The sequence below is a fragment of the Serinus canaria genome, chromosome 5 (genome assembly GCF_022539315.1).
Source record: "Serinus canaria isolate serCan28SL12 chromosome 5, serCan2020, whole genome shotgun sequence".
Taxonomy (NCBI): domain Eukaryota; kingdom Metazoa; phylum Chordata; class Aves; order Passeriformes; family Fringillidae; genus Serinus; species Serinus canaria.
Window position 1 is genome coordinate 18,070,388 of NC_066319.1, and position 25,722 is coordinate 18,096,109.

Here is a 25,722-nt window from a genome sequence, read left to right on the forward strand (position 1 = left end):
AGCTGCTGTGAAGACAAACACCAAACAACCCCAGTGAAGTTTTCCCAGAAGTATGTTCAGTGCGGGGAACAGGACTTTTCCAAAGTAACTTCTGACCCTTAAGTGACAAAGCCTAGCAGTGAAAACACAGCAGTTCTCAAACAGTAAGGGATCAAAATACTGGTAAACCTCAGCTTCTTCCCACTATGCCAAGTACCTTTGCATTTGGTGAAAAGGCCCAGAGTCATAGAGAGCAAAAGCTGCTGTTGCTTTTTGCCAGTTTCTCCTTGCTGAGTGTGTACCCTGAGGAAGAGCTGGAAATAAAGTCTTCCTCTAATTCTGTGGAGAATGGCAACTCCAAAAATACTGTCATTCTATTTAGTAGCATCACCACTATCAAAGATGTTTAATTTACTAATTGATTGTATGCAATTCAGCCCAGAAATACCTACTTTCCCAGTTAAAGAGAAAGGCCTGGGACTGTGCAGGGAAAATCCTTAATGAGATGTAGTGAGGCACTTTGAACATATAAGTAGTTGTAGGAGTGATGGGGCTACACACTAAACTAGGCCAAGTACTCACTGAATTACCTCCAAGGGGTGGCTGAGATGAGCTGTCTGGCTAGACAAGCAATAGCTTCCTTAAAAGTAACAAATGTTCTTCTTTTAACTCTTCTACCAAAAGTCACATTTTCACCAGTTAATAACAGGTCCAGGGACAAGAAGTCACAAAGTGGAGATAAAACCTAGCTGTTTCAAGCAAGAGCTCAAGCACAAATTGTTTTACAAATCAACTGAAAGGAGGATCAATCAGTAGTTTTTAAACTGCCTTTCTGAAAAGCAAATCAGAAAAACTAAGAAATACTTAACTACCTTTATACTAAGTCTTATGGAGTGCCAACACATTTAAATAGCTGCTTTATCAGCCTGTAAATCAGCTTCAACATTCAGTGACTGAGTAAGAGAAAGTTTTACTCCAGCTCCTTTGTCTATTCCAAGTTCTCCAAGAAAACAGAAGGAACTTGCCATCAATAGGCAAGTCTGAAAAAAAATACAAGGAAGTAACTAAGCATTGTCTCTTCTCACAGGTGTTGATTTCCCTATGTCCCCACCAAATTACCACACCACACTCAGGGGCATTGCATCCTTTTAAAAACCAGTTTACATTACAGAAGGCACGTGAGAGACACTGCAACTCCCTTAAAGGGGACACCTCCAATCACACCTTTTATTACAGTTAGCACTACTGAGAGTCCCCTTCCCTGTTTGGTTCTGAGAAATGTGAAGAGATGAGTCAGTACTCATGGATGGTTTCTCAAGAACTTGAATTTACCCTTGGAATACTTTCCAAGATTCCAGACACCTACTACCTATCAGTAATATTTTAACTATCTGCAAAGCCTCATTCTGAACTGTTTGTTCCCACCCCTTTCCCTATACTGCCATTTCCCCTGGGTTTGCTGTGTGCAACAATACTGTAAATGAAGCCTTCAGCAGCCTAGAGAAGACCTGACTGTTCATACACAGCTTGTTTACTACAAACACTTCATGAAGTGTTTATAGTAAAATTCCATGTGTGCTGGTACCTTTTAATTTGGCTTTGAGGGTAGTCAACAGGGCAGATAGAGTGAAGTGCTTAAACCAAAACTCTTCCCACCTCTAAAGCTATAGACTTAGAAACTGATGTCCAGTCTGCTTTTCATTGCTTGCTTTAAACACCTTTCTATTAGGATTCAATTATACAATAAGTGCTGAAGACACATTTAAGTAGAAGATATATCCCAGAGCACTAAGCCTGTATTCTCAGTCTGCCTTTGCAAGGACTCAACAGATATTAAGGCCGGAAATGGCATCTATTTTATCCTGCAGCTGTAACAGAGACTCAAGAATATCAACAAGTATTTTTAAGTGCTTTATATTTATTATAAAGTATTAATAACTGAATGTATGGAAAATGATTCTCTGTACAAGAGAGTAACATGACAGCTTTTACAAGTTCTGCTATACAGTACATGAAATGCTGCACATTTTTTCAGCTGCTTCAAACAGTATTTGCTATACAAGTCAAAAAGGGTAAACTTAAAAGTTTGTTTATAATACAGTGTGTTAGAAAGCACAAACAAATAACATTCAAAATAAACAAGCTCCCAAAAATCAAAAGAAATCTTTAGATGGCATGTACACAGATTATACTCAAGTTTCAATATACATGTTATTGTTCCCCACAAGATGCTCCACTTCACTGGATTCCTGGAACATGATGAGAATTGAAGGCGCAAGAAAAGCACCTCTCAAGCCACATAAGAACTGGATGGGCAGAACAGCAATTTCCTGAAGTGCTCTCCACAGTCTTTGGCTCTATTTATTACAGCCATATACTGTGGCAACACGAGAAGAGAGATGGGCCTCAATTACCAGTACTGTCATTGCCAATCCAGTTACCTGGGGAGCTGCTAGAGCAATTCAAGGCACTCTTCCCAGTGCTGCCAGCCCACAGAACCCCCTGTGCAGGACACAGCATTTTAAGAGAACCAGGCTGGGCTAAAGCATATTCTTGAATGTCATGGAACCAACAGTTCAAAACAAACTCCTTCAGAATGTCCAGTTCAAAGCTCATTCGTACTTCACTTCCCAGGCACACCAGCCTAAGAAAAACATTCATGTGTGCGTCACTCACACTTTAAAGCACACTGCTTCAATGTGTTTAGTTGCTTCTGGTTAAAGTGGTGTAATATATCAGCAGCTTTGAAGATAGTGTTCTTGGGGCATGGTGAACCTAAACTCACAGTAAGTTTTTAAGCCTACTTCACAGTTTAGCAGTTGTCTCCTTCGCTTTTCCTTTTCCTTATGAGGCAGTGTCTACAACAAATCAGTTTTTACAGCTGTTCCACTTACAACACAAACCAGAATGCCAACATCCCCCAAAAATGTACCCACAGCAAGTTTGCTCCAATGCATGTGGTATTGACACCTAATTTTAAGCTTCTCCCATAATACAAAATAGCTCCTAGATTGAAAAGATTTCAGATATTGCATGGTTGTATTTTACTTTTGCCTCCCAGTCTCATTCCAACTATTTACGGAACTGTAAACAAGTAATTTTTAAAGTCCTCAGTACTGTACACCTGCATTCCCAGGAACTGGAATTCAGTGACACCTTCATTAGAGATACAGTAGCCTAAGCACAGTGAAAGTTCTGTTCAGCTGCCCTCTTCATACAGTAACAAACAGGCCACTCTTCCCACATTCACACCTGCAGCTTCCTCTTCTGATCAAAGTAGGCATCAAATCTGGATAACGCATATTCCTGGAGAAATAAGGGACATTCAGTATTCAATACAGTAAACAGCTGTTTTCTTTTTTGGGATGGGGAAGCATAATGAGGTATTAACTGTATTACTTTCATAATCCATCATCTCAATGCACTAATTAGCTCTATTCAGAAGGATAATCTCTCCAGAGGTGTTCTGGCTTCTTAAAATTTCCTCCAGTTTTGTTTCAACTCTAACACAATTAGCTGCTGCCAAAATGTCAGAAGAAAACAGGTACTAAAAAGGCCAGGACTTCACTGAAAAGGCTGGCTCCTGCAACACCTCCAGTAAGATATTCCATGTACCTGCCAGTCCTATCCCTTTACAGCACACTGAGCACAGACCAGGAGCTGGACTGATCAGTTTCTCAAGTACAAGCTGCTACCTGGCACAGATATTGCTGCACACTGAACATCACCATGGGACAACATGTGCACTTTGAGTTTGCACTTAGTTTGAAATTCTCAGTGCATGTTGCCCTCTCTCTTCCTGGGACATCTTACTGCAGACTAATGCTGCAATGTATCCAGACACAAGGCTATACACTTTCTACATAGCCATGGGAACAATTTTTGAAGTTTTTATGATCTTAGATGTTGCTTACATTCTTAAGGAAAGAGCACAAACTAGTAACAAATGCATTTTTAAAAGCTTTACACCACTGTGAAGATACTAGGTGCTGTGAGAGGCCATTACATTGCATTTTCAATAATGTACTGCAGGTTATGTAGATTATTTGCTTTCAGTTGTGTAAAGCTACAGTTATAAAACTTACCAGGTACCCAAACTCAATGGATGAAATCTTTGCTTGTATAATAGACCACAGACCCCAGAAGAAGTGTGATGCAAGGGCAAACCTGAAATTACAAGGCTATGTTATTGAAATAAGTACCTTGCTAAGTCACAACACCTTATTTCCATATCCTCATACAACAGTATTCCCTAGTTTGGGGATGTCCAAATCTTTTTTTCAACTATGATACTACAAAAATAATGCCCCATTGAGTAGTATTCTGTTTACTCTGCTATTAGTGTATATCACATATCTAATGTTACAGTGGACAGATTGTTCTTTAGCACATATAAACAGCTTCAATCTCTCTTGGCTCAAGTTTCTCACTAGTGAGATATGTACAAGTATAGGTACCACAGTGGAAGTCTGAAGACACAATTGTGTAAGGCAAGTTACCTGTTAACTTCTACCAACACTTCTTCTTCTAGTTCAGACTTCTCTTCATCACTCAGATTTTCAAAGCCATCATGGAATGCAGACAGGTAACTGGAGAGGAAATGAAGCTGGAAGGCAAGTAAACAACCGAGTTACAACTTTTCATCTCAAGATATATTTGTTTCTTTCAGGCCTAGGCAGACCTTCTAATAAGTTGGCATTTTTTTCCAATCATCAACAGTGTTGGAGTTAGCTTTAAGATTAATGGTGCTCCTAACAATTGCTTGGAAATCTGGTTTAAGAAAAGTTATAATATTAGGACAGGCAGCATATTGCTACTACCAACTAATTTCACAGTTGCAGTCCACAACTACTGGACTTTTTGTAGATTGGTAGATGGATACACTGCACATAGTAAATATTCTGTCCGGAATAGCTATTAAGTTACTATGATTTTTAAAGCAAAGGTAGTCAGGATTAGACAAAGTGTTACACTTGAAGTCATGGAGGAAGTATCTTGGGACACAGTAAGTCCAAAAGGGAACTGAAAAAGAGTTAAGATATGAAGACTGAACACTGGCATTTAACTATGTCTTTTGTGTCTACCTGCTGTTTCTTTGAAGGATATTTCAGAACACTGGCTTTGAAGAATGGGTACTTCTCATACGAATAATCATACATCCATTCACAGAAGTGATTTCCAATGTCAAACCCTCTGAAAAAGAAAAAAAGACAAAGTACCTCAATAGTTGCAAACTAGCAATCTGGGGTTTTTTTAAGCAAAACCCAAATCAAGTTTAAAAGCACTGGTCTACTCAGAATTTACTGCAGTTTTGCTGGAGGTAGAGAATTGATAACCAGCAAACAACTTTTTGCAAGTTATAATAATAACAGCAAAAAGGGGCAGTTAAGAATGAAAGCTATCGGCTACATGAAAATATTAGACTTTGCTACCAAACTTTATACCAGTGGGCACAGTAAAAGTACTTGAGTATGTAGTACATCTGAGTGTGAAGTCAGACATCTTTAACATTGGCATTCTTGCAGGCAAAGAGATCATATTCAAAGTTTTCAACATATTCCACTTCTACATTATTGGAATTCACTGTTTTATTATGTTCCAGCTAGGTTGGTGTTTAATCCCAGTGGCTATATACACTTAGATCATCCTTAAAAACTCTTAACTAGGGAAGAAAAACAAGCATGCTGCATAACCATGCAGTGAAAAATTTGTATTCTCATCTGTATAGATGAAAAAGCCATTAGAAGGGACAGAAAGAAAAACACAAAAGCAAAGGTGTCTACATACATATGCACACAAAATCTCCTTTTCCTCAGCTTCTCACTAGAAATTTTGACATGCAAGCAAGATGCCACTTGTGCATAACAAACCCTCTACTCTGAACAATCGAGAAGCCACAGCAACTTTGCCTCTGCTGTGTGCCTAAACTCAACAGCATCAGAACTGTTTTGATTAGTTATATTTGCTAATCACCACTATCAAAGCAGAACACGATTCACTAAAACAGACAAGCGATCAGTAATGCAGCACTTGGCCTCCCTGCAGCATGCAGAAAGGAAAACACTCCTATGCTGAAGAGAAAAAGTGTTTACCGGTAATTATAGCTGCTGTATTCAAAGTCAATGAGCATCAGCTTTTGGTTTTCTGAACTCTCTCTGCCTTCCAGAAGTAAGATATTACCTGAAAATTAAGATAATACTGCATATTTAATAATGCAGAAAAGTCAGAAACAAGCAATACTGTGTATCTCAAGGAACATTGTTCAGCTAATCCTAGTTATCCCTTATATCTGCACTGAAAAGTTATAGGTATGCTGGTTTTGGCAGGGGTAGTTAGCTTTCTTCATAGTAGCTGGCACAGGGCTATGTTTGGATTTGTGGTGTTGATAAGACAGGGATGTTTTTGTTATTGCAGAGCAAGTGCTTCTGTAGAGTCAAGGTCTTTTCTGCTTCACAGCCCAGCCCAAAAAGGGACCAGGGTGCAGGCAGAGTTGTGAGGAGATACAGCTCAACAGCTGACCAAAGGAACATTCCATACTATATGCTCACTATATAGAGTGGGGAGGAGGAGGAAGAGGGGATGTTTGGAGTGATGGTGTTTGTCTTCCCAAGTCACTGTTGCATGTGATGGGGCCCTGCTCTCCTGGGGATGGCTGAACACCTGCCTGCCTAGGGGTAGCAGTGAATTAATTTCTTTGTTTACTTTGCTTACATGAGCAGCTTTTGCTTTCCCCAATTTCCCTAAATAAGATAAACTGCCGTTATCTCAGCCTGTGAGTTCTCACTTTTACCCATCCAATTCTCTTCCCAATCTCACTGGGAAGACTGAGTGGCTCTGTGGGGCTGAGTTGCCAGCTGGGTTTAGTTAAAGCCGAGTTGCACTGGCTGTTCACCAGCTCTCTGGAAGTTGAGATATATAGCTTTACCTTGTAAAGCTGAAAGCAAGAAAGTTTTTTCTGTACAGGGAGAGGCAGATTTGTTCTCCCAAGGATCCTCTTTCCCCAGTTCAGCTTGCTGCTGGCTCAGGTGGCCCTGTCAGCCTTAACAGTCCTTGCTGCATTGTTTCTTTGCACAGCTTGAGATCTATACATTTCACCGCATCTCTCATATCAGCATAGCACTATCACTGATCATGCAGCACTTGGGACAGAAATTGCTTTTCAGCAGCCTCAAAGTCAGTCTGATCACTCCACTGTTCTAATATGTGGCACAACCAGTACCTATACAGAAAGTTTAGGCAATTGCTTATGTGTCTTTCAAGTCACACAGTCACTATAATTCATCTAAAAGACATCAAGTCTGCCTCTGTCAAGTAGCAGTTGGTAAATAAATGTAGAGCAACGTTAAGTTCTGCAGTAGTGTGACTCTGCAGGCACATATGTTCTCCGTGCCACACTCTTGCAGCTACAGAAAAAGCAGCACAGTATTTCACACACATCCCCCAAACCCCTTGGAGCTATAGGTTCCCCAGCTTGCCCCAGCCCTATTCTGCTCTGACACCTCCAGTAGCGCACCTTGCCACATCAGCAAGGAGACCTCAAACTCCACCACTTCTGACATCTCAAGTTAGTGGCCTTTTCCTCTTGTGCTGCCTATCCTTATGTCTACCCTCCAGGGCAGTTCCTCTGCCCTAGCTGACAAAGCTGGGACCAGTGCCAACAAAACAGCCCTGCACACAGTCCCACTAGAAATCCTTCCAGCTCAGCCCAGCTTACCCACTGTTCAGATGACACAGCATACCCAACACACCTTCAAGCCTTGCTTCCTCCTCATCTTTTTCAGGAAAATTGTTAGTCCTTCCATGACTCCCAGACAACACTAAAAAGAGGTGGATAAGGTTTTCCTAATGTTTCTTACCAGTACAAATTAAAAACTGCCACATCAAACTGACCTACTCTCTACTTTCACCACTCACTGCACTTAGGCATCTTTCTTTTAGAATGACTCCAGTATACTCTACTCTGATCATGTATATTGCAGCAAAGCATGGTCTAAACAGAAAACACATAAGGCTCCCATCATCAGCTGACCTGTACTAACAGAGCATGAGTACATTCTTGCCTTAACCCAGTCACAACACCAGAGTTCTCTGAAAAAGCTAGAAGGGCTGCAGAAGCCCATACTTTGCTTTGGTACTGTAGCACACCAGTGAGGGCAGTACCTCCACAACATGGCTACCTCTCAGAGAAGCACACAAGTCACCACAGGAAAGGCTCAACAGTACATCACTGAGCAATACTGAAATATTAACAGCTTACCCTCCTGACAATCATTGTGGCAAAATACAACTGGTGAAGAAGTAGCTTCAAGCATAGCTCTAGAAAAAAGCAACAGAGCATCTTTTAAGTAACAAATCACTAAGTTCACTTCCACTTCCAGGTAATTTTGTTGTAAGATTTGAAATACTATTCCCTCCCAGCAATAGCTTCTTTTCTTAATTAGGAACAAAACATCAGCACAATAAAGTTTGACTTCATGATCAGTAAGTCAGATCAGCAATTTCATAATAGAATTTTGTATTTGTATGAGACTGAGGTTGGTCACAGAACTAAAAAGAATTCCTGGCTTTCAAAGTAAGATGAATACAAAGTGTTATACTGTATAACATGTCTGAACAAGTATACAAAAATCCATCCAGAAACTGTGGAGTTTAGAAGATAGCAATGGACAAAATAAGCCTACCTTAGATTTTGCATTTCCTGGGGGAGATTGTAACTGAGAAGTTTGTTCAGTTTTCTGGTTTGGGATTCTCTGGTGAATTTAATTCTCAGCACTTGATTTAGATACCTGGTAAGGAAAGAGACAATAATAAAGGATTTGTAACAATGAGTATATTATTCTTCCCATACTATGATACCATTTAAACTAAAATCAAGGAAGTTTGAAAGTTACTGAAGAAAACATTACTGTTCTTCAAGATGACTGAAGGCCTTCATGTGATAGTTTCTGGGTACAGTGAAAGCTTGTGTTCTCAGGCATTCAGGAAGAATGATCCGCTTATCAAAATTACAATGGGTCACCTTTTTTCCCCATGAAGTATTGCATAACTTACTTTTCCATTGTTCCAAAAAGCCACTTAGGTTCCTTATTGAATGGCATTTTCATGCCATGAAATCTGGCCATCTTCTCAGCTATTTCAGCAGATATGTCAGGTAAGCTTAGTTCTTCAGTGCTCAGTTTCCTGCTCTGTAATAAGATACAGAATTCTTACAATACAGTTAATTGATGAGTTACAGAACTGTGATTAGCTATAAACACTAGCATTAGGTTCCATGCAGTATAGTGTGAAATACTTGTGTGGTGCTCAAGCAATACTCTTTTTTGCTCACAGATGAACTTACAAAGTTGCTGCCTTTGGAAAAGCTATTAGCCAGCCCTACTAACAACTTAATCAATTCACTTCTAGATTCAAGACCTGGGGAGTATCACATATCACACTAAGAATATCTTCAAAGCAGATCAAGTATAAATATTTAAGAACATCAAAAGCATCTGCTCTTGTTGCTGCTAAAGGGAAGTGTTACTCCACAGCTTCCCCATGCTATATTTTGTGTCTAATAGGCTTTTTATCTTCATTTATTAGCCTCTGCTAGAGATGAAGTTTTTAGATATCTCTCCCTGGCAAGAGCTACAATGGGGCTCTCCAACACCCACTCTAACTGTATCAAATTACAGACAGCAATTACTACAGGCAGCCAAGTATTCCATTCCCACATCCCTGCTTTTCTGGGCAGTCCAGAGACCTTCTTGTAATGATCAATTAAAACAGCTTCCAGCAGCCCACTAACTAATGATGAGCAGGACTTACGGGAATGAATTCCTCCAGTCGCCCTTGTGGGAAGATTCCATATAGCTTTGGGCCGAGCGCTCTCTCTGCAAGAATGGCAAACATAACACTTTCCAGAACCATGGCTTCAGCTCCCTACCAAAGAAATCAAAGCATTAGTTGGTGCTGGCACAGAAATTAACGTGGGTGTGTGCAACAGCTAAACTGTTACCAAGTGAGAAATTTTAGGGCTAGCTTTGAAAAGACTCAACATTCTAAATCAAAAAGTTTCTTGACTAATAACTTTTAGTCAGCATGGGAGCAATACAAGTATTTTGCTTTCAAGTTTAAAGCTGGGGAAGAAAAACTGTATTACTTAATTTTGGTGAGCCAGGTCAAAGGAAAACTACAAAAAGCAAAACACCCTCTCCTCTCTAACCCTGTGGGAACTCTGCAAATTCATTTCCTGGAGGAGCTCATCCCAATGAAACACAACACAGGAACTACAAATATCCTATATAGGCTGTTTTAATACTCTTCAGAACACTACTTCTCAAAAGAACATTTTAGCTACACAAGTGAATGAACTGAACAACACTCTTCATTTAGAAGAATGACTTAGAATGTGCTTAATGAAAGGAAATCATAAGGTTTTGGGGTTTTTTTTTTTTGAAGTGAGGAAGTAATTTAAGCTCCTGCTAAGGAATATATGTGTGTGTGAATAAATGTCCTTCCCTTTCTACCACCAAACATACCTCAAGTTTCAGTAATTTTTCTCTAAGGTTTTCATACGTCAATAGGCTTGGTTCATAACAACGACAAGCAGACAACTTTTTAATATGAATTTAAAAGTTAATAGAAATTTGAATATTTAGTCTCAAAAACACAGTTAAAAATCACTGAAGTGTAGCTTTCTGGATGGGTAAGATTATCTGTAAGTAAGCAGAGAGGTCACGTTATAAATAACTACTTCTAGCAATTATGTTCACCAGAATCCAGCTCTATCGAATCCCAAAGATCTGCCAAGCATCTGTCTACTTCTGAGCAGCTCATCTCCAAGTCAAACCCATAACACATAAAAGTGTACGAATGAAGAGCACAATATTACGAAACCTCTGAGGTATTTCTCATCACAGACCCTTTTGCATTATTGCAGTCAACACAGTATCAGACAGTATATAACTCTATACAAGCTCCACTCTTGAGTACACTCCAGGCAGCACCACTGATAAATTATTTTTATTCTTGTCCCACACATTATTCTGAGATCTTCAATAAATTCTAGTGTTTCATATTGAAGTGTAGTAAAGACTCATGTAACTGTTCTGCAGCACTGAGACTTTAAGACAATTTGCATATGTATGTATTGCATCTATGTTCTCCACCATTTTTTCATCCCAGTTCCTCAAAACACCAAATGCTTTTATCCACTAACATACCAAAAATGTTTTTAATGATTTCACATGCCCTCACCATCACAGTCGGAACTCTTTCCATTCAGTTCTGAAACCTAATGCCAAGCACCAAGGAGGAAATTAGTTACAAGCTACTGAATGTCCACTCTGTTATTAACCAACACTGACTTTGGCTGCACCTGGTACAACACCAGGCATTTTTAAGTCTGTTCCCATTAAGGTATCAGTTCCTCATTTCCATATCACTATTCTTGGATAACAAAGTACAAAAAGCCCCTGTTATTCATCAAGACATCTCTCCATGCATCAGAAGTGACAAGCACTTTCCTCTAGAAGAACTTTCAGTAGAAGAACTTTCCTCTACTGAAACCAAATGGTTATTTGAACACAAGTCCAATAAGCATTTTGGAACAACACCATCCATGTGTTCTTCTCCTTCATAATACCCAAGGGACCTTTTAGCAAGTCTCCATCCCATACACTACTGTCAAACACTGGGTAGGTGTGGAAATAAAACAACTAAAGGACATGAAAGAAATTCTATAGCATACTTCACATGGACACTGAACAAATCTAGGTATCTGTCTCTTCAGATTAATGTTTACCTGGTGACTTCAAAGGATCAAGCATTGTAGCCAAGGACATTATGTACCTCAATGCCTTCAAACACTTTGCAATATACTTATGCTGGCAAGACAACAATTTAGGATCTAAAGCTCTCAATTTTGATCAGTTTCAGAGATTCATCCATAAGCACTTGTATTTAGATTTCTAGAGAAGATTGGACCACTCACGTTTTTAAATTGATACTTAGAGATCAATGTTTTATTTCAAACCTAACAGTTATACACATTTTTTACAAGACTTTCCCAGGATGCAACTCCCATATAGGCAAGGAGAGATCAGAAGCCTTTATAGCTTCAGTTGGAACTGAAGCTTCTGCTTTTTTCCTGCCTTAACAAAAATTTCACTTTAAAATACATAAAGTAGTCATATTCTAAGGAAAATTACTGCAAATTATAGCAAAACCAAAGTAAAACAAATAAATTCCTGTTAAAAGGCCTTATGAGCTTACAGAAGACTATACAATGTCTAGACACAATTGTCACACACCAGGCAGCTCAGAAGCTACAATGACTTTTAGTGAACCCAGAGAATTTTATTATCTCTAAAGAATATAATCTCCTCCTATAACCTAGACACAAGAAAATTAACAAATCCATCCTGACAGTAATTCTTGAGAACACTGACTCAACAGTGAAATTTCAGCACTATGAGATTAATAGCAGAAAACCTATCAGCAGAGAATCAATATTTTCAAGCAACATAAATGAATACCACAAATGAAGTTCTGAAGTTCAAAATCTTGTTTCCTGTACTGTGAAACTTCTATGAGCCTCTGTCACCAAGGTGGGGCTTGTTTGGACTTTTGGGGTTTTTTATAACTTTAACTCTTTTTTTATATGATTGTGGTAGAAGAGAAATCAAGCCACCTTCATTTTTCATCTTTGAATAAAACTGAGGTATCAATCAGTTCAATCTTGGTTCAACTGATTGAAGCTGTTCCAGTAAGCTAAAGTTCACCAAGTTCAACAAAACTTCAAAAGCAGTCACTCAACAACAAAAAATTTAAAACCAGTTTCAACTCACTAGGAAAAAAAAGCCCAAAACTAAACAAATGCTTGAAAATGTTTCAGATGGCATTCCCAGAAGGCAAAAATACAGGGAGACAAAAGCAGCACTTATCAATTGAGTAAAATGTACTTTTCCCTAGTCATTGCCAAAATCATTATGAGCTGAAAACAGTACATAACCAAGGCATCTGGCTAGCATGCTGCAATGTTATTCCTCTCTGAAAAAATACTGCCAGGGTAGAAATCTAAATCACCAAATCCTGTTCAGATGACTTTAGGAAAAGATACACTCAGCTAGACATTATGCTCTAGGAGAAGAAATTATTCCAAATGCAGGAACTTGAAAGTTTGCAGAACAGAGATGGTCCAAGCACAGTGCTAATCAGGAATGCTTCATGTTCAAAGCAAGTTCTCTCCAGCACCATGTACTTTCCTCAAAGGAGTTCATCAATGTATTCAAAAATTAGGGATTAGGTAAAGCAGAGAACTGATGTTCATCTACTTAAGAAGAGCCTAATACTAGAAATAGCAGTACTGATACCAGTATTCAAAATGATAAAAAAACCATTTAGGTTTAGGGTAGAATTGGGGGATGTTTCATCATGTGGGATGCTTGAATCTTTCCAAACTCTCTCCAGACACTCACATAATGTTGCTTCTGTGAGCAAATAAATTTCTTTTCCTCATTACTTTTTACATTTTCTAGACACAGTCCAGGTGGAATAACTACTGGTTTAAAACAAGCAGGATCACCACATTTCCCTATAATCTACAAAATTCTGTGAAAGAAGCAAATTTAATTACTCACTTGCAAGTCATTTTCCTTCTGAGACTGTACAGACTCTCCCTTATTACAGGACCTCTATGAATGAGAAAAAGCAAACACAATGAGAAGATGAAATTTAAAGTTATTAACCTGCAGCCACCAGAACAAAGGGAGTAGAAGTACCAGCTACAGTTAACTAAAAGTCTCAACACTGTCTCAGATCTGTGACAGCTACAGCACTAGTATCCATCTGACCTCTGACCACCACACTTTCAACAATTCCAAAATCTTTCAAAAGGATGTGCCACTGAGACCAAGCCACTCATGTAAATACCTGATTTTCATTTTTTTATTGTTTCCCAGTCTTTCAAAACAAGATTTCAATTCACCATAAGCTCAGAGGAATGTTTTTAATTAAGAGAAAATTAGGTCCCTCTGCATGACATCTGGGATGAGATTCTTCCAGCCAAAGCACTTGAGATGCATTACAGAGATTACATAAAAGCCTTACAAGGACTATTGGAAGAGTCACGCTATGAAGGTTGCAAAGCACTTTTTTCTGCTTATTACCTTATTTTCCAAATAAGGCTAGAATTTTCTTATTTGGAGCATGCCATCTTGGCTGTATGTCCAGTGTACCACTGGCTGTGCAAATCCAAGACTGTTCTTAGAATGAATTGCCCAAGCTAAAGGTGTCTCAGTAGGAACCACAGTATACTTTACAGCAAAAATTGAACAAGTTCCATATACAACATGTTGTTCTAGGGTTGTTAAGAGTCATTATAAAGCAGTTTCAGAATATTAAATTATACCCTTAGCAACTGAACCCTCAATGGCACATGCTTTTAATAGAGCTGCACATTTAAAAACACAAGATGTATTAAAACCTTGTCCTTTAAAGGGCTTGAAGGTAAGGAGAAGAGAAAACAAATATCTGCTTAGAATTAGTGACAGTTTGTGGCTGCTATTTATGTTGCAATTCCACCACTGACTGTTTAAACCAGACAAGCTTTAGAAGCCCATAAAGGCAGCCTGCATCTCCACCTTCTGAACACAAACATTGCATTCACAGAACCATGTGCATACCTTCCTGTTCCAAAGCTCTAACATGTCCAAAACAAGGGTGGAAATATGAACTTAATGCAATACAGTTAAGCAACACCAGCTGCCTTAAGTACAGTACAACAAGCTCTGCAGTTACAGTATTTCAGAAGCTATAGAAGAAGGATAGTTAACAACAATCCATGGTCTTTCAGCAAGTACTTCCCATAACACTACTATATACATTTAAAACAAGACAATATGGAGACTACTATTACTTTATATTGCTTTCAAGGAAATTAATCAAGTCCAAAGATATACACTACAGCTAAATGTGTAACTACTCAATAGCATTAAAATCATTTACGAAGGGCTTCTCTGAACAAGCATGGTCTACATCAATACCTCTCTCAGATTTTTCTTGAGCAGTCAGGAAGTTACTCACCATTCATGAGTCTTTCCTGATAAATGGTGCTCTCAGAATGGTTCAGTTCAATCAGAGGGTAAGCACATTAGACTTTTCCCTAAAACCTGAACTGGCATCTGCTTTCCAGAGGTCATACTGTAATAAAGAGCTAGCCAGTTCCAAAAGTTCACCTCAAATTGGTGCTGGAGACAGCCTAATGGCATCTGGTGTTCTGCCATTAGAAAGGGACAGTTAAGGCTTTACTGCAGTCATCACAAGAGGAGACTTCTGCAACATCCCTTCCCTCTTCTCTGTTCCCTCAGCATGAAGCATTACTTTCCACAAGAAAATGAATACAAATATGTAAATAACTTGCAAATATGAATGGGAGCTTGGAGAGGATCAGTCTTCACAAGCAGCCATGTACTCAGCCTAGGATTAGGAAATTCTTCACTATACATGGGCAAGGAGAACAAAGTTAGCAGGATGCAATATTATGTACCAGAAGTTTTAAGAGTTTAACAGATTAAAGTAGTAGAATTTGATTATTTCCTGATTCCACACTCACCTCTGAGAACAGTGGTTCAAAATAAGGCATCTCATAATTTGATCAACCTATTTAGCTCACTTGTTCTTCGTGAAATCAATCAATTTCAATTTTTCCATAACTCTTCATAGCCCACTCCAACTAATCTCCAATTCTGGGAGCTATTTACATCAACAAAAATGAGGCAATTTTAATTACCTGAAAAAGAGAATTTCTGAGTAACTGCTAGAGCTTTTTAATTGCTCTCTCTGCATGGAAACTAACTAGAAAAGGACATATGTTCTACAGTTTCAAGATTTCTTCAAATATTTGTTCAGAGCTTTTTAATTGTCGGAAGATTTATTCTCAAAGCCCTGAGAGTTCACTAGTTTTCGTAAGGGAGGACAACTATATTCAATAGAAGTTTAGAGTCTAATTTGTGATCATGTAAATTGAATGGGAGACAGTACACACTGATCTTTGCTCAGATGACCAGACAGTGTTTATACATCTGGCAATTTGATACAGAAAATTGAGTTCAACATTTTCTTCCTAATGCCCCAAATTTCTTCTGTCACAAAGATCAAGTCTCTTACCAAAAAACCCAAATGATCTTTGACCAGAGAATTCTGTACAGAGAAGGAACTTTTATCTCTTTTTTGTATACATAACTTTGAGTTCTGCTCACAAATTTAAATAAAATATAACTCAATTTTCCTAATCTTACTCAGCTTTAGTTTTCAATACTGCAAAATACTGCAATACTTTGAATTAGATAAATCCCTAGGAATTCAAATCTTAAATCACAACATTACAATGAATTGCCTCAGAGGGTAGAGGCAACCTGAGCAGGGGAAACTTTTCCAGAAGCTGTCAGCAGATGTCAATTTGAACTTCAGCTGGAACAAAACCAGCTTTAGATTTAGCAATAACTATTTCTGCTTCTAAGGATCTGCCATTGATCACTTAAGGAACCGATACTAATTTGCTGAAGTCCTAAAAATCTAGCATGTGAAGAATTCCCAATTCAAGCTCTACAAAAGCCACAATTCCAATCCTCTATATTTCAAGTCACCATTCTGTTACGAGGGAGCAGAGAAAAGGAAGGGACACTTTTTTGATATTCTGTTATTGCTGTAAACATTCAGATGCACAGACAGTAGCTGGTGCTACTTAAGGCTTACTTTTAAACAATGAAATCCAGTACTAAAGAAAATGAAAGCTGTAGAGAATGCTCCACTTCAGAGATCTCATACTATACCGTGAATCGTGTCTGTCACCTGGAAACCAGAGTGCTCTAGGCACGATCGCATGGGCAAGCCTGCAGCAGAGAACACATGCATATACAACTAAAGTGGTACATTACCCCCAGAACACCCTTAATGCCACCCAACACAAATATATCCCCGTAAGAGGTGCTTGGTTTCTTTCAAGCCGTCTGCCAGTGCCAGGGATTTGTAGTTACTCCATGCTACAAACAGACATGGACACCAACAACCACAGAAGACGTTGATAATTACAGTTACACAGCAGTCTGCATTTTATTTAGTTAGACAAAAAAAAGGCAGCAAGGCAGGTATGGAAAAAGATTTACCACAGAACTGTGGCAACCATTTATACTCATTTTGCATCTGCTCAAATAGAAATTGAGAGACCAGAAAGGAACACTAGGTATCCTGGTTTGTTTTTCCTCATTTGTATACAAGATTTTGTTTTGGCTGTTGTAAAGGTAACAGTCCCAGTGAGTCAGAGTTCAAGGTTCTTTTAACACGTGTAAAAGAATGGGAACCAATCCAGATTACCTTCTGATAGGTGAACTTAAATTCCACCTTGATTTGAGCTTATTTTGTGTTGATGCCACCTTATGTTGAAATCCTATTAGCATTTTCAAGATGCTATTTTGAATTTAAGTAGAAATACTATAGTGATATGAATATGAAATCCAATTTTAAAGTCTGGACATTAAATGGCATATTGTTGGATAACCTTTAGTTTCAGTTGTTTACACTAATACAACCAACAGTTAAAGACATTTTGCCACAAGTTTTACTTTACAATGCTCCTCTTTAAATTTAGCAAGTAAGCTGGAGCAAGAATAAGTGAAGCAGAGTAAGACATTTTCCTTTTTTCAGTGTAGGACATATCTGCATTGTGCCTCAAACATTGGAATTTTAATGTGGTTAGTACTTAAACCTATCACAAGTACAATACTTGTCTTAAAAAAAAAAAATTCTGCTCAAGGATATACTCAAGAGAAGTCCTTGATTTATAAACATCCATGCCAGTGCGACCATTCATAATAATGGCCGAGCCAGCACAGTTCATCTCCACCCAGCTCCCCCCAAAACAGTCATGCACACAAAAAATTGGCTTAAACATATCAGCTATGACAGAGGAAGGCACAAAGCCTTCCCTGTGTGGCAGCTTTAGCCAGCTGGCATGGTTTATATTGGATGAGTTTCATGTACTGACATTTGTGTCTTCCAAGAGTCATAATAAGCAAACTGGAGCTATTTTCAAACTGCAAAAAAGGTTCCTTTAAAAGGTGGCTCAAAGAATTATGGTGCCAGTATCATTCTTTCTTAAGTTAGTAATGAGAGATCCATTTTTCACTTGTGTTCAAAATTTTAACTTAAACCTGTCTTCTGTACGTACAATAATTTGGTGCAGGTTGCTATGGACACACAGTATTTAAAGTAAAGGGATAAAGAACTTATATCACTGGTTTGTACTCCAATTTCAACAGAAGGTAAAATGGACAAGAGTTAAAACATGCTACAAAGGCTCAAACAAACAAGTGGTAACTACTAATACCCAGTGGCAGTTACAATGAAGTCATTGCGAATTAAGTTGTGATTTTAGCATAAGGTCTCAAAACTCACTTGAGCTGTGTTCCTTAATTCCTACGGGGTTTTTATCTTAAGCAACATTACTAAAAATGTCAAATTACTCCCACTTAACAGGCTTGTCATAACATTCTGCTTATGCCACCCAGAAACTCAGAAATCCTATGTGAGGCTTTCAAAATACCCAATAAAACAGTTTGCTTATATTTTAACTTGCATTTAAGGTATAGGGGCTGGAAGAGACAAATGTTTGTTGACAAAAATTGTGAACCTCAATGCAATCAAAGTTTTACCTTGGGACTTTCTCTGCTTACTTAACCATTAGTGAACTGCACCAACAAGAGCAGTCATTTCACTGCCACTATGGAAATAAAGGAAGTTAGACATCTCAAAAGATCCTTTAACACCAAGAGCAGAAAGGTTAGAAAGTTATGAACACACTTTCAATTTTCAAACCAAATTAGTTCTGATTTTAGAGCCCAAAAATTTATTTTGATTTCTTCAGTGGGTAGGGGCAGAGAAGAGGCAAGTTAAAAAATACCCTAAGGGAAGAAGAGGGAAGCCAAATTCTCAAGTCCACTTTACTTTTCCTTTGAAAAATAAGGGAAAGGCCATATTTCTTTACAGCTCTTGGGAAACAGAAGCTCTACCACTACAATTGTTTTACAGCCCATGTTCCTACTCAAGCTTTCTACATGTTAACTCAGCACTACATTGAAACCAGTAATAATTCTTAAAAATAACCCCAACTTAGCATCAATCCTTGGAGTCATTTTGAAAACAAAGTTTCACACCCCCCTTTTTTTCACTCTGCTTTTAGTGAGAGTGAAACTAAAAACTATTTAAGCTTGAATTACTGAACTTCAACACACTTTTCTTGTTTAACTTTCCCAACACACATGGTGCTGTAGCCAAGCAATTCATGCTATTCCAAACCACTGGGATTTCTTACATATTTCTGGTATAGTTTGTTATCACGGGAAAGATAACAACTCATATAATAATAAAGGAGCACTTCAATATCAGTAAAGCAAGAGTATCTAATGAGACTTTTAATAGAAAGTTTGGTCAAGACAGCAGAAGCGGGAAAAATGGGCTGAAATCTCAGGAACAGAAAATCTTCTGCAGATATTGGATCAGTTGTTCAAAGTAAGTGACTGAGTACTGGAAAATACAAAATTAATGGATAATAAAACCAGACCCTCCAAGTCAAACAGAAACAAATGCCAACATACAGATGTAATGTTATGAAGCTGCAATTTTTCATAAGGTTAAACACTTACGTTATGATTGCTTATTTACAATATAATCAACTGTGTAGCAGAGATGGATAAGAGAAGATCTGCTGTACAGTGCTAGAGTAACAGTCTGTCAGCTTTAGAAGAGACCTTTACAAGACTACAAAATAGTCTTGCTTTTAAATGTTACTATTTGAAACAGATTTGCCAACCACTTCACTTAAGGTGTGACAAACTTCAATACTATTTACATTTTACTAACCAAATAAAAGTAACATTAAGTGAGTTCAACAAAACATCTGGTTAAGTTTCTGTGCCAGCTATAAGGCATACAACACATTCAGGAAAGCATGTTTTGGAATGAGATGACTCTACAGTATTGATGTTTATGTTTCATTCTTAGTCTAAAACTGTAGATCAAATTTTCTAGCAGCACAAGTACCCATAATAACTAATAAAATGCTTGAGCAGTGTATAAGTTTGACAAAACCTTCAACTAATCTCCAAGATTCGTAAGTGCTATCAAGATTAAAATTAAGCAGTTTAGTCTCTTGCAATCTAGCTAGTTATGTCAAAGTCCTACATTCTGTACAGAAGCAAATTTTTCTGAAACACCACAGTCCAAACTTAAGACCATAAACAAAACATTAGTGTCCAAACAAACAGCAAATGAGCCTTCAGCTAATTCACGCCAGTCGGGATCTGTGTAGAAAGGAGTGTAAGTTCTAGACAATAACAAACCATAAAGAAAACTGCTTTCAGCTTGCAATCCACCCCCCACCACAGAAAGATTCCCTATAGGATAAAGCTGCACAGTGTCACAAATGAAGATCTCCAAACATTAGAGTGAAGCTACAGAAACCCTCCCACTCCCAAAGCCCTGTATGTACTCACCATCTGCAGGATTGCACCATATAAACGCAGAAGAACTTTCCGTGGCTCATCTGCAACTGTCTCAATGGTGTCAGGTAGCGAGCACTGAAACAGCATGTTGCTGAGGCCACCTCTGGAGACAGAGAAATACATTGATCAGCTAACTTGGAAAACCACACCTTCTGTTTTCAACAGATTAGAGGTGCAGTAAACATCCTTATGGTGTAATCGGTCTACTCTAACAAGAAAGTTTTCCAACAGCACCAATAACTCATATGAGGCTTTGATAAAAAAAAAGGCAGCTTTGTGCTTTTTGGTGTACAGTTCACCACCCAGAGCTATTGATCCAAATTACAGCTCAAGCTATTAACAAATGAATGTTAAATGCAACAAACAACTATGCAGAGCTAAGTAAATTATTTTCAGTGATGCTGGAGTCTTGTCAGATATACTTGGCTGCACAAGCAAAACAAGGGCAGAAAAAGTTTAAAACTATTCAAATTTGAATTAAGAGTTGCTGTCAGTAGGATTGGCAGCTACAAAATTCAGCTATAAAGATTTAACCTGAATACCTGAGGTACAGCATTGCTGATGGAAGTCTCACTTCAGCTGTTTTTCTTAGGGACGCATTTTCACTTTTGAATTTTACAGTTAAAGCAGTTCTTTATTTGGAATAAGCTGCTCATGTAGTTGTCAAATCTAAAATCACAATCAGTTTCTCTGATATAGTTTCTATCTAGATCAACTGTGGAAAACAAAATAAATGCTGTGACTTTTTCCTGTAAAAATACTGTTGTTACACAGTAATTATGTAAAAAACCCAACATGTCTGTGTATCATCTGAATGACTGAAGCACAGATTTCCCTAATTTGTGTCCATCTTGATGAGATGTTAAGTTTCTTGAGGTTCTTGTAGCTCTTAACAACACCCATCCACTCAACCCACATTTTCTTTACTGCTTTGCCTTTCTGCAATCTTTTCATTACCATTTTGTTCATGAATGAAATTTTCAAATTTTCCTTCTGCAAGTGATATTGCCTATAACATATAACACCTTGCTTTGACCTTGGATTACAAGAATCCACATCAGACCCAAAATGCAGTGGCTAAATTGCAGTTCCCAGTCTTAACCTGACATTCCTTTCAATGCTTTTTCAAATATTCTTCTGGGCTCTCTTTCAACACAGTGGGGAAGCAGAAAAGACTTTCTGGAAAAAAAGGCTACCAAGAAGGAGACAGGGGCTGGCCTCCATATCCAAAGTCAACAACTGAGAAGAAAAAATAGAAATCTCAAGAAAACAGGGTAAAACAGCAGCTGCACAATATGGCTAAGAAAGGAGACAGAAAACAACCAGGTGGCTTGGCAGGCACCCAAAAAAAGGATGTTTAGAGACAAGATATGAAGTAACTTTGAACCATGAAGGTGAACAGGTTGGAAAAAAACCCAAGAGACAGATGGAAAGGATATCAAAGGAAGAGTAGAGTGAGCTACTCCAAGACAATCCAAAAATTGGTTAGTTATACTAACTACACTTCTGGCTTTATCTGAACTGTGCTTGACAGATTTTTGTGGGGAAAAAAAAAATTGCCAGCTTTTCTAAGCCTCTCAAAAACTTTGGTGAAAAGAACAAAGCACACTGAAAAATACTTTACAACAAATACTGGACTAAAGCTCAAAAATCGGTATAGTTAATGACTTATATGCTCAGCTTGCACAGTGTATAAAAGCCCAGAAATTCTTTTTTTATACCAGATAAGCTAAAGTGGAGTGCCTTAGTGATGCTGAACTCCATTTAACAGAAGTTTCACTGTAGTTTAAGTTCACTGCAGTATTTAAGACTTCAAAAGTTACCTGGAAATGTTATCAAGGAAATTCATACAGGAGCATAATAAAAGGCACTGTTCTTCTGAAAGGTCAGTTGACTCAACAGCTTGTTTAAAGGTCAAAAGGGCACAATTCTCTCATACAGATACAGCTACCAGCTACTTAACTTACAGCTGTACAAGAACATGATTTTGCAATATTAATCCACACACTGGAGAATGCACACTGACTGAAACCAGAATCAGCAAACCAATATGATGCATCTTCCAGAGATGAAAGTGGTGAGAAGACTTTTGCCAAAAAAATCCCAACTACCAATTAGCATGCCTTTATACATTCTGAAGTTTCAGCTCATCTTCTCTTCTGCCAAATTTGGAAACCACCAAGCCATTCTGAAGCGTTGCCTCACATGAGAGGTTTCCAAGAAATGCAAAGATAACTGTGCTAAAATGTAAGGCTTTAGAAAGGAAGAACCAAAGTCAGCAACACACACTAATACACATGAAAATTTAATTAAGCAACTCAAACTAAACATATCAGACTAGTATACTGTTTAGGAATTGTATTGGTTTTGTAAAAATTCTCTCCCTTCATTAACTCCTTATGATCGTGTCAAGTGAGGAGAAACTATCTAAAAAAACAAATACTGCCTACACTGGGTATCAGTGAGTTGCTAATTTTTTCAATAAGGCTTTTAAAATAGATTTAGAAATGACCAGGATGCGTTTTAACCATACTTGTACACAACAGAGCTTTGTCAACTGTGTATGCTCCTGTAGGTACCTAGGGTAGATGTGTGCATGATTTGTGTAGGACAAAAGTAGAAAGATAGGGAAAGCAAACTGATAACAGTACCCTTTGAAACTGTCCTCGACTCTATGTTTGATCAGGTAGAAGGATCAGTCTGGAAGATGTGAGACAAGCAGTGCACAAAGGCGAAAGTCTGAGCTAACACAGGTTTAGATAGAGCAAAATAAAGATGCTATTTAATTCTGCAAAGAAGGCAAAGATCTTCAACACATTACATCATATGGCTTCCAGAACGTCCCCAATTTACATATTTCTGCTGCCAACGTGCTGAGTCACAAGCACTCGTTACTGTGTGCTGTAGAAGATGACTCATCGCCGGTACACAGCGTTTACCTGATGACTTCTCAGTGCGGAGCAGCCAGGGCCAGCCCATCAGGGCCCTTTCCCCCGGCAGGGAGCTCGGGGCGCGGTGCAGCGGTTTCTGCCGGCTCCATCCCTCTCCTGGCCGGACGCGGGGCCCCTCCCCCGGCGCGGGGCCGAGACGGGGCCGTGGCGATGCAGCAGCAGCCGCCGTCTCCCCGCACCACCGCCCGCTCCGGTGCAGCCGGCACCGCCCCCGGGACCCCCGCACCCACCAGCCCGCTCCCGCCGCCCACTAAACCGAATTCGGGAGGGATTTAAATGAATAAAATGAAAATAAAGACGGAGACCCCTCGCCTCCCCCGCCGGTGTCGGCTCGGACCCGCGGCGCGCCCCCGTCCCCGCCCCCTGGATGGGCCACCTCCCCCTCCGCGCTGACCTGATGGGGCTGATGCGCAGCTGCTCCTCCCGCAGCCCCCGCCATGCCCCCGGCAGGAACTCCTTGCACCACAGATACGCCCGGCGCCGCGTCCGGGGGTCGAGCGGCGGCGACTCCTCCTCGAGCGGCGGAGGCAGCGCCGGGGGCGGGGTCGCGACACCAACGCCTCTGCCCGCCACGGTGGGGTCCTTCCCCTCGGGGTCGGGGTGAGCCAGCGGAGAGGGCGGCTGCCCGGTCGCGGCGGACCCACGGCCAAGGAGGAGCCCGAGTGGGGACGGGTCGGCGTCACCGTTACAGAACTTGGTTTTCATGGCGCGGCGTGGGGGGGGCGCGGCGGCCGTTAGGGCGGCGGACGGGGGCGGCAGTTCGCGTGCGTCCCTCCGCTGTCAGCGCCGGCGGCGAGTGAGCCCCGCGCTCGCGCCCGGCCCCCTTTTTATATGGCGTCTCGGCACGCGGGCCCGCTCGCCCCTCACGCTTCACGACGGTTTGCCTGTGATTGGCTGGAGCCGGCTCTCGGTTCCGCCCTTGGAGCGGGGGTGGGTAGGAAAGGGTGAGGGCGGGCGCGCGCCCCCGGCTCGCGGCCCCTCCAGGAGTCTGTGATTGGTGCGCGCGCGCGAGGGGAGCACGAGGCGCTCGCCCGCGGGGCAGGGGCTGAGCCTGAGGGGAACGCTGAGGGAAGGTGAGAGAGAGAGAGAGAGAGAGAGAGAGAGAGAGAGAGGGAGGGAAAGAACGAACGAAAAAAAGGAGGGAGGGAGAGAGGGGACCTCTCACGGTGCTCTGTGCCGTGGAGCTGCCGCCGCTGGGTTCGCGGTGATGCGGTGCTGGATGGAGCCGGTACCCCCTCAGGCAGGGCTGGCCTTGCTTAGAGGTGCGCAACGCGCCGGTGTTATTCAGTCTATGACGTGACACCAAAATATGTTGGAAATCTCCGCACGGTGCGAAGTGAGTCGTGGCAACCAACAACACGCTTATTTAAAGTCCGCTCCTTACTGAAAGTTACCGAGTTACTTAGTTATTGTGTGAGGGCTGGTTCATGCCCTCTTGGTAAACTGGTCTCTCGTGGCACGGGAAGAGGATCGAGCCTGAACAGAAGGGTAAAGCTACGGGAGCAAGAATAATGTCTACACTCAATGCTTTCGAGCTGAGTTTCCTATAGTTTTGGCGTTGGAAATACGGTTTCCTGTTTTGGGAAATCCCAGCACCTGCCTTAAGGTCCTTCCCCCTCAGCACCCGAGTGTGGGAGCGGTGATGTCACAGCCCGCTGGAGGAACCGCGGCTTTCCCCCCCTTCCAGCGGAGCGGGTGGGACTGTCGCCTAATATCTTATACACCTCGTCATAAATGAGCAGTAAAGCAATAAATCCCTTTAAGCCTTGAACTAGCTCTGCACTTCCCTGATTTTTTGTTTTTTTCTCCTCTGGCTGTTCACCCCTGATGGTCTTTTTTTGTATACAAGAGACTTGCAGCCTTTTGTAATAAAAGTTGCAGTTATTGTGGTGAACATTGTTAAAGCTGGGGATTGCTGGGTTGTGAGAGAGCTCCTTGATAGGCTCCTTCCCTCACCCTTCCCCAATCTATTTCACCGAACGGGCTGCTCTCTCATTTTGTTGCATGCTTCACTTCGGCACTCTAGTGCTGGAAAACCCCCAAGGAGCCTACGGATTTTCTAGGAAATGGCAGGAAACCTCCAGAACTGGCTTTGGAACAGGCTTTGTGCTGGCAAAGCAGCTTCAGCACAACCAAAGCAGTTTTGGCTGAGGCATACCAGATCCTAGTTAAGAGGAAGAGTGATGTATGAGTTAGGGATGCCAAAGTGGGACAGAAGAGACAGAGATTTCTTTTGTCTTTACACCTCAGCT

At 40.3% G+C, this 25,722-nt stretch overlaps 1 protein-coding gene across 3 annotated transcripts; it reads right to left on the reverse strand.

Annotated features, from left to right (window-relative positions):
* Positions 1 to 1,898: 1,898 nt before the first annotated feature.
* On the reverse strand, positions 1,899 to 24,254 carry CHKA (choline kinase alpha). 3 transcript variants are annotated; one of them, XM_009099289.4, is made up of 12 exons: positions 23,865 to 24,254; positions 20,511 to 20,622; positions 13,602 to 13,655; positions 9,787 to 9,900; positions 9,031 to 9,164; positions 8,661 to 8,765; positions 8,237 to 8,295; positions 6,072 to 6,159; positions 5,064 to 5,172; positions 4,479 to 4,585; positions 4,065 to 4,146; positions 1,899 to 3,285 (listed from the first exon to the last, which is right to left on the reverse strand). In XM_009099289.4, the coding sequence occupies exons 1-12, from the start codon at positions 24,173 to 24,175 to the stop codon at positions 3,226 to 3,228; spliced, it is 1,335 nt and encodes a 444-aa protein (XP_009097537.1). In that variant the 5' UTR covers positions 24,176 to 24,254; the 3' UTR covers positions 1,899 to 3,225. The 3 variants fall into 3 exon arrangements, with proteins under 3 accessions (XP_009097537.1, XP_009097538.1, XP_050831233.1); XM_050975276.1 differs by lacking the exon at positions 23,865 to 24,254 and adding an exon at positions 23,459 to 23,478 and having other exon boundaries at positions 1,901 to 3,285; XM_009099290.4 differs by lacking the exon at positions 13,602 to 13,655.
* Between the last annotated feature and the right edge of the window lie 1,468 nt (positions 24,255 to 25,722).

Excerpts from the sequence above, each read along its gene's own strand:
- CHKA (XM_009099289.4), bottom strand. The coding sequence starts at position 24,175 with ATGAAAACCAAGTTCTGTAACGGTGACGCCGACCCGTCCCCACTCGGG. Across the intron at positions 6,160-8,236 it reads CCACAATGATTGTCAGGAGG|GTAATATCTTACTTCTGGAA; the intron begins GTAAGCTGTTAA and ends CTTAATTTTCAG. Across the intron at positions 4,586-5,063 it reads ATCCTTCAAAGAAACAGCAG|CTTCATTTCCTCTCCAGTTA; the intron begins GTAGACACAAAA and ends CTTGCCTTCCAG.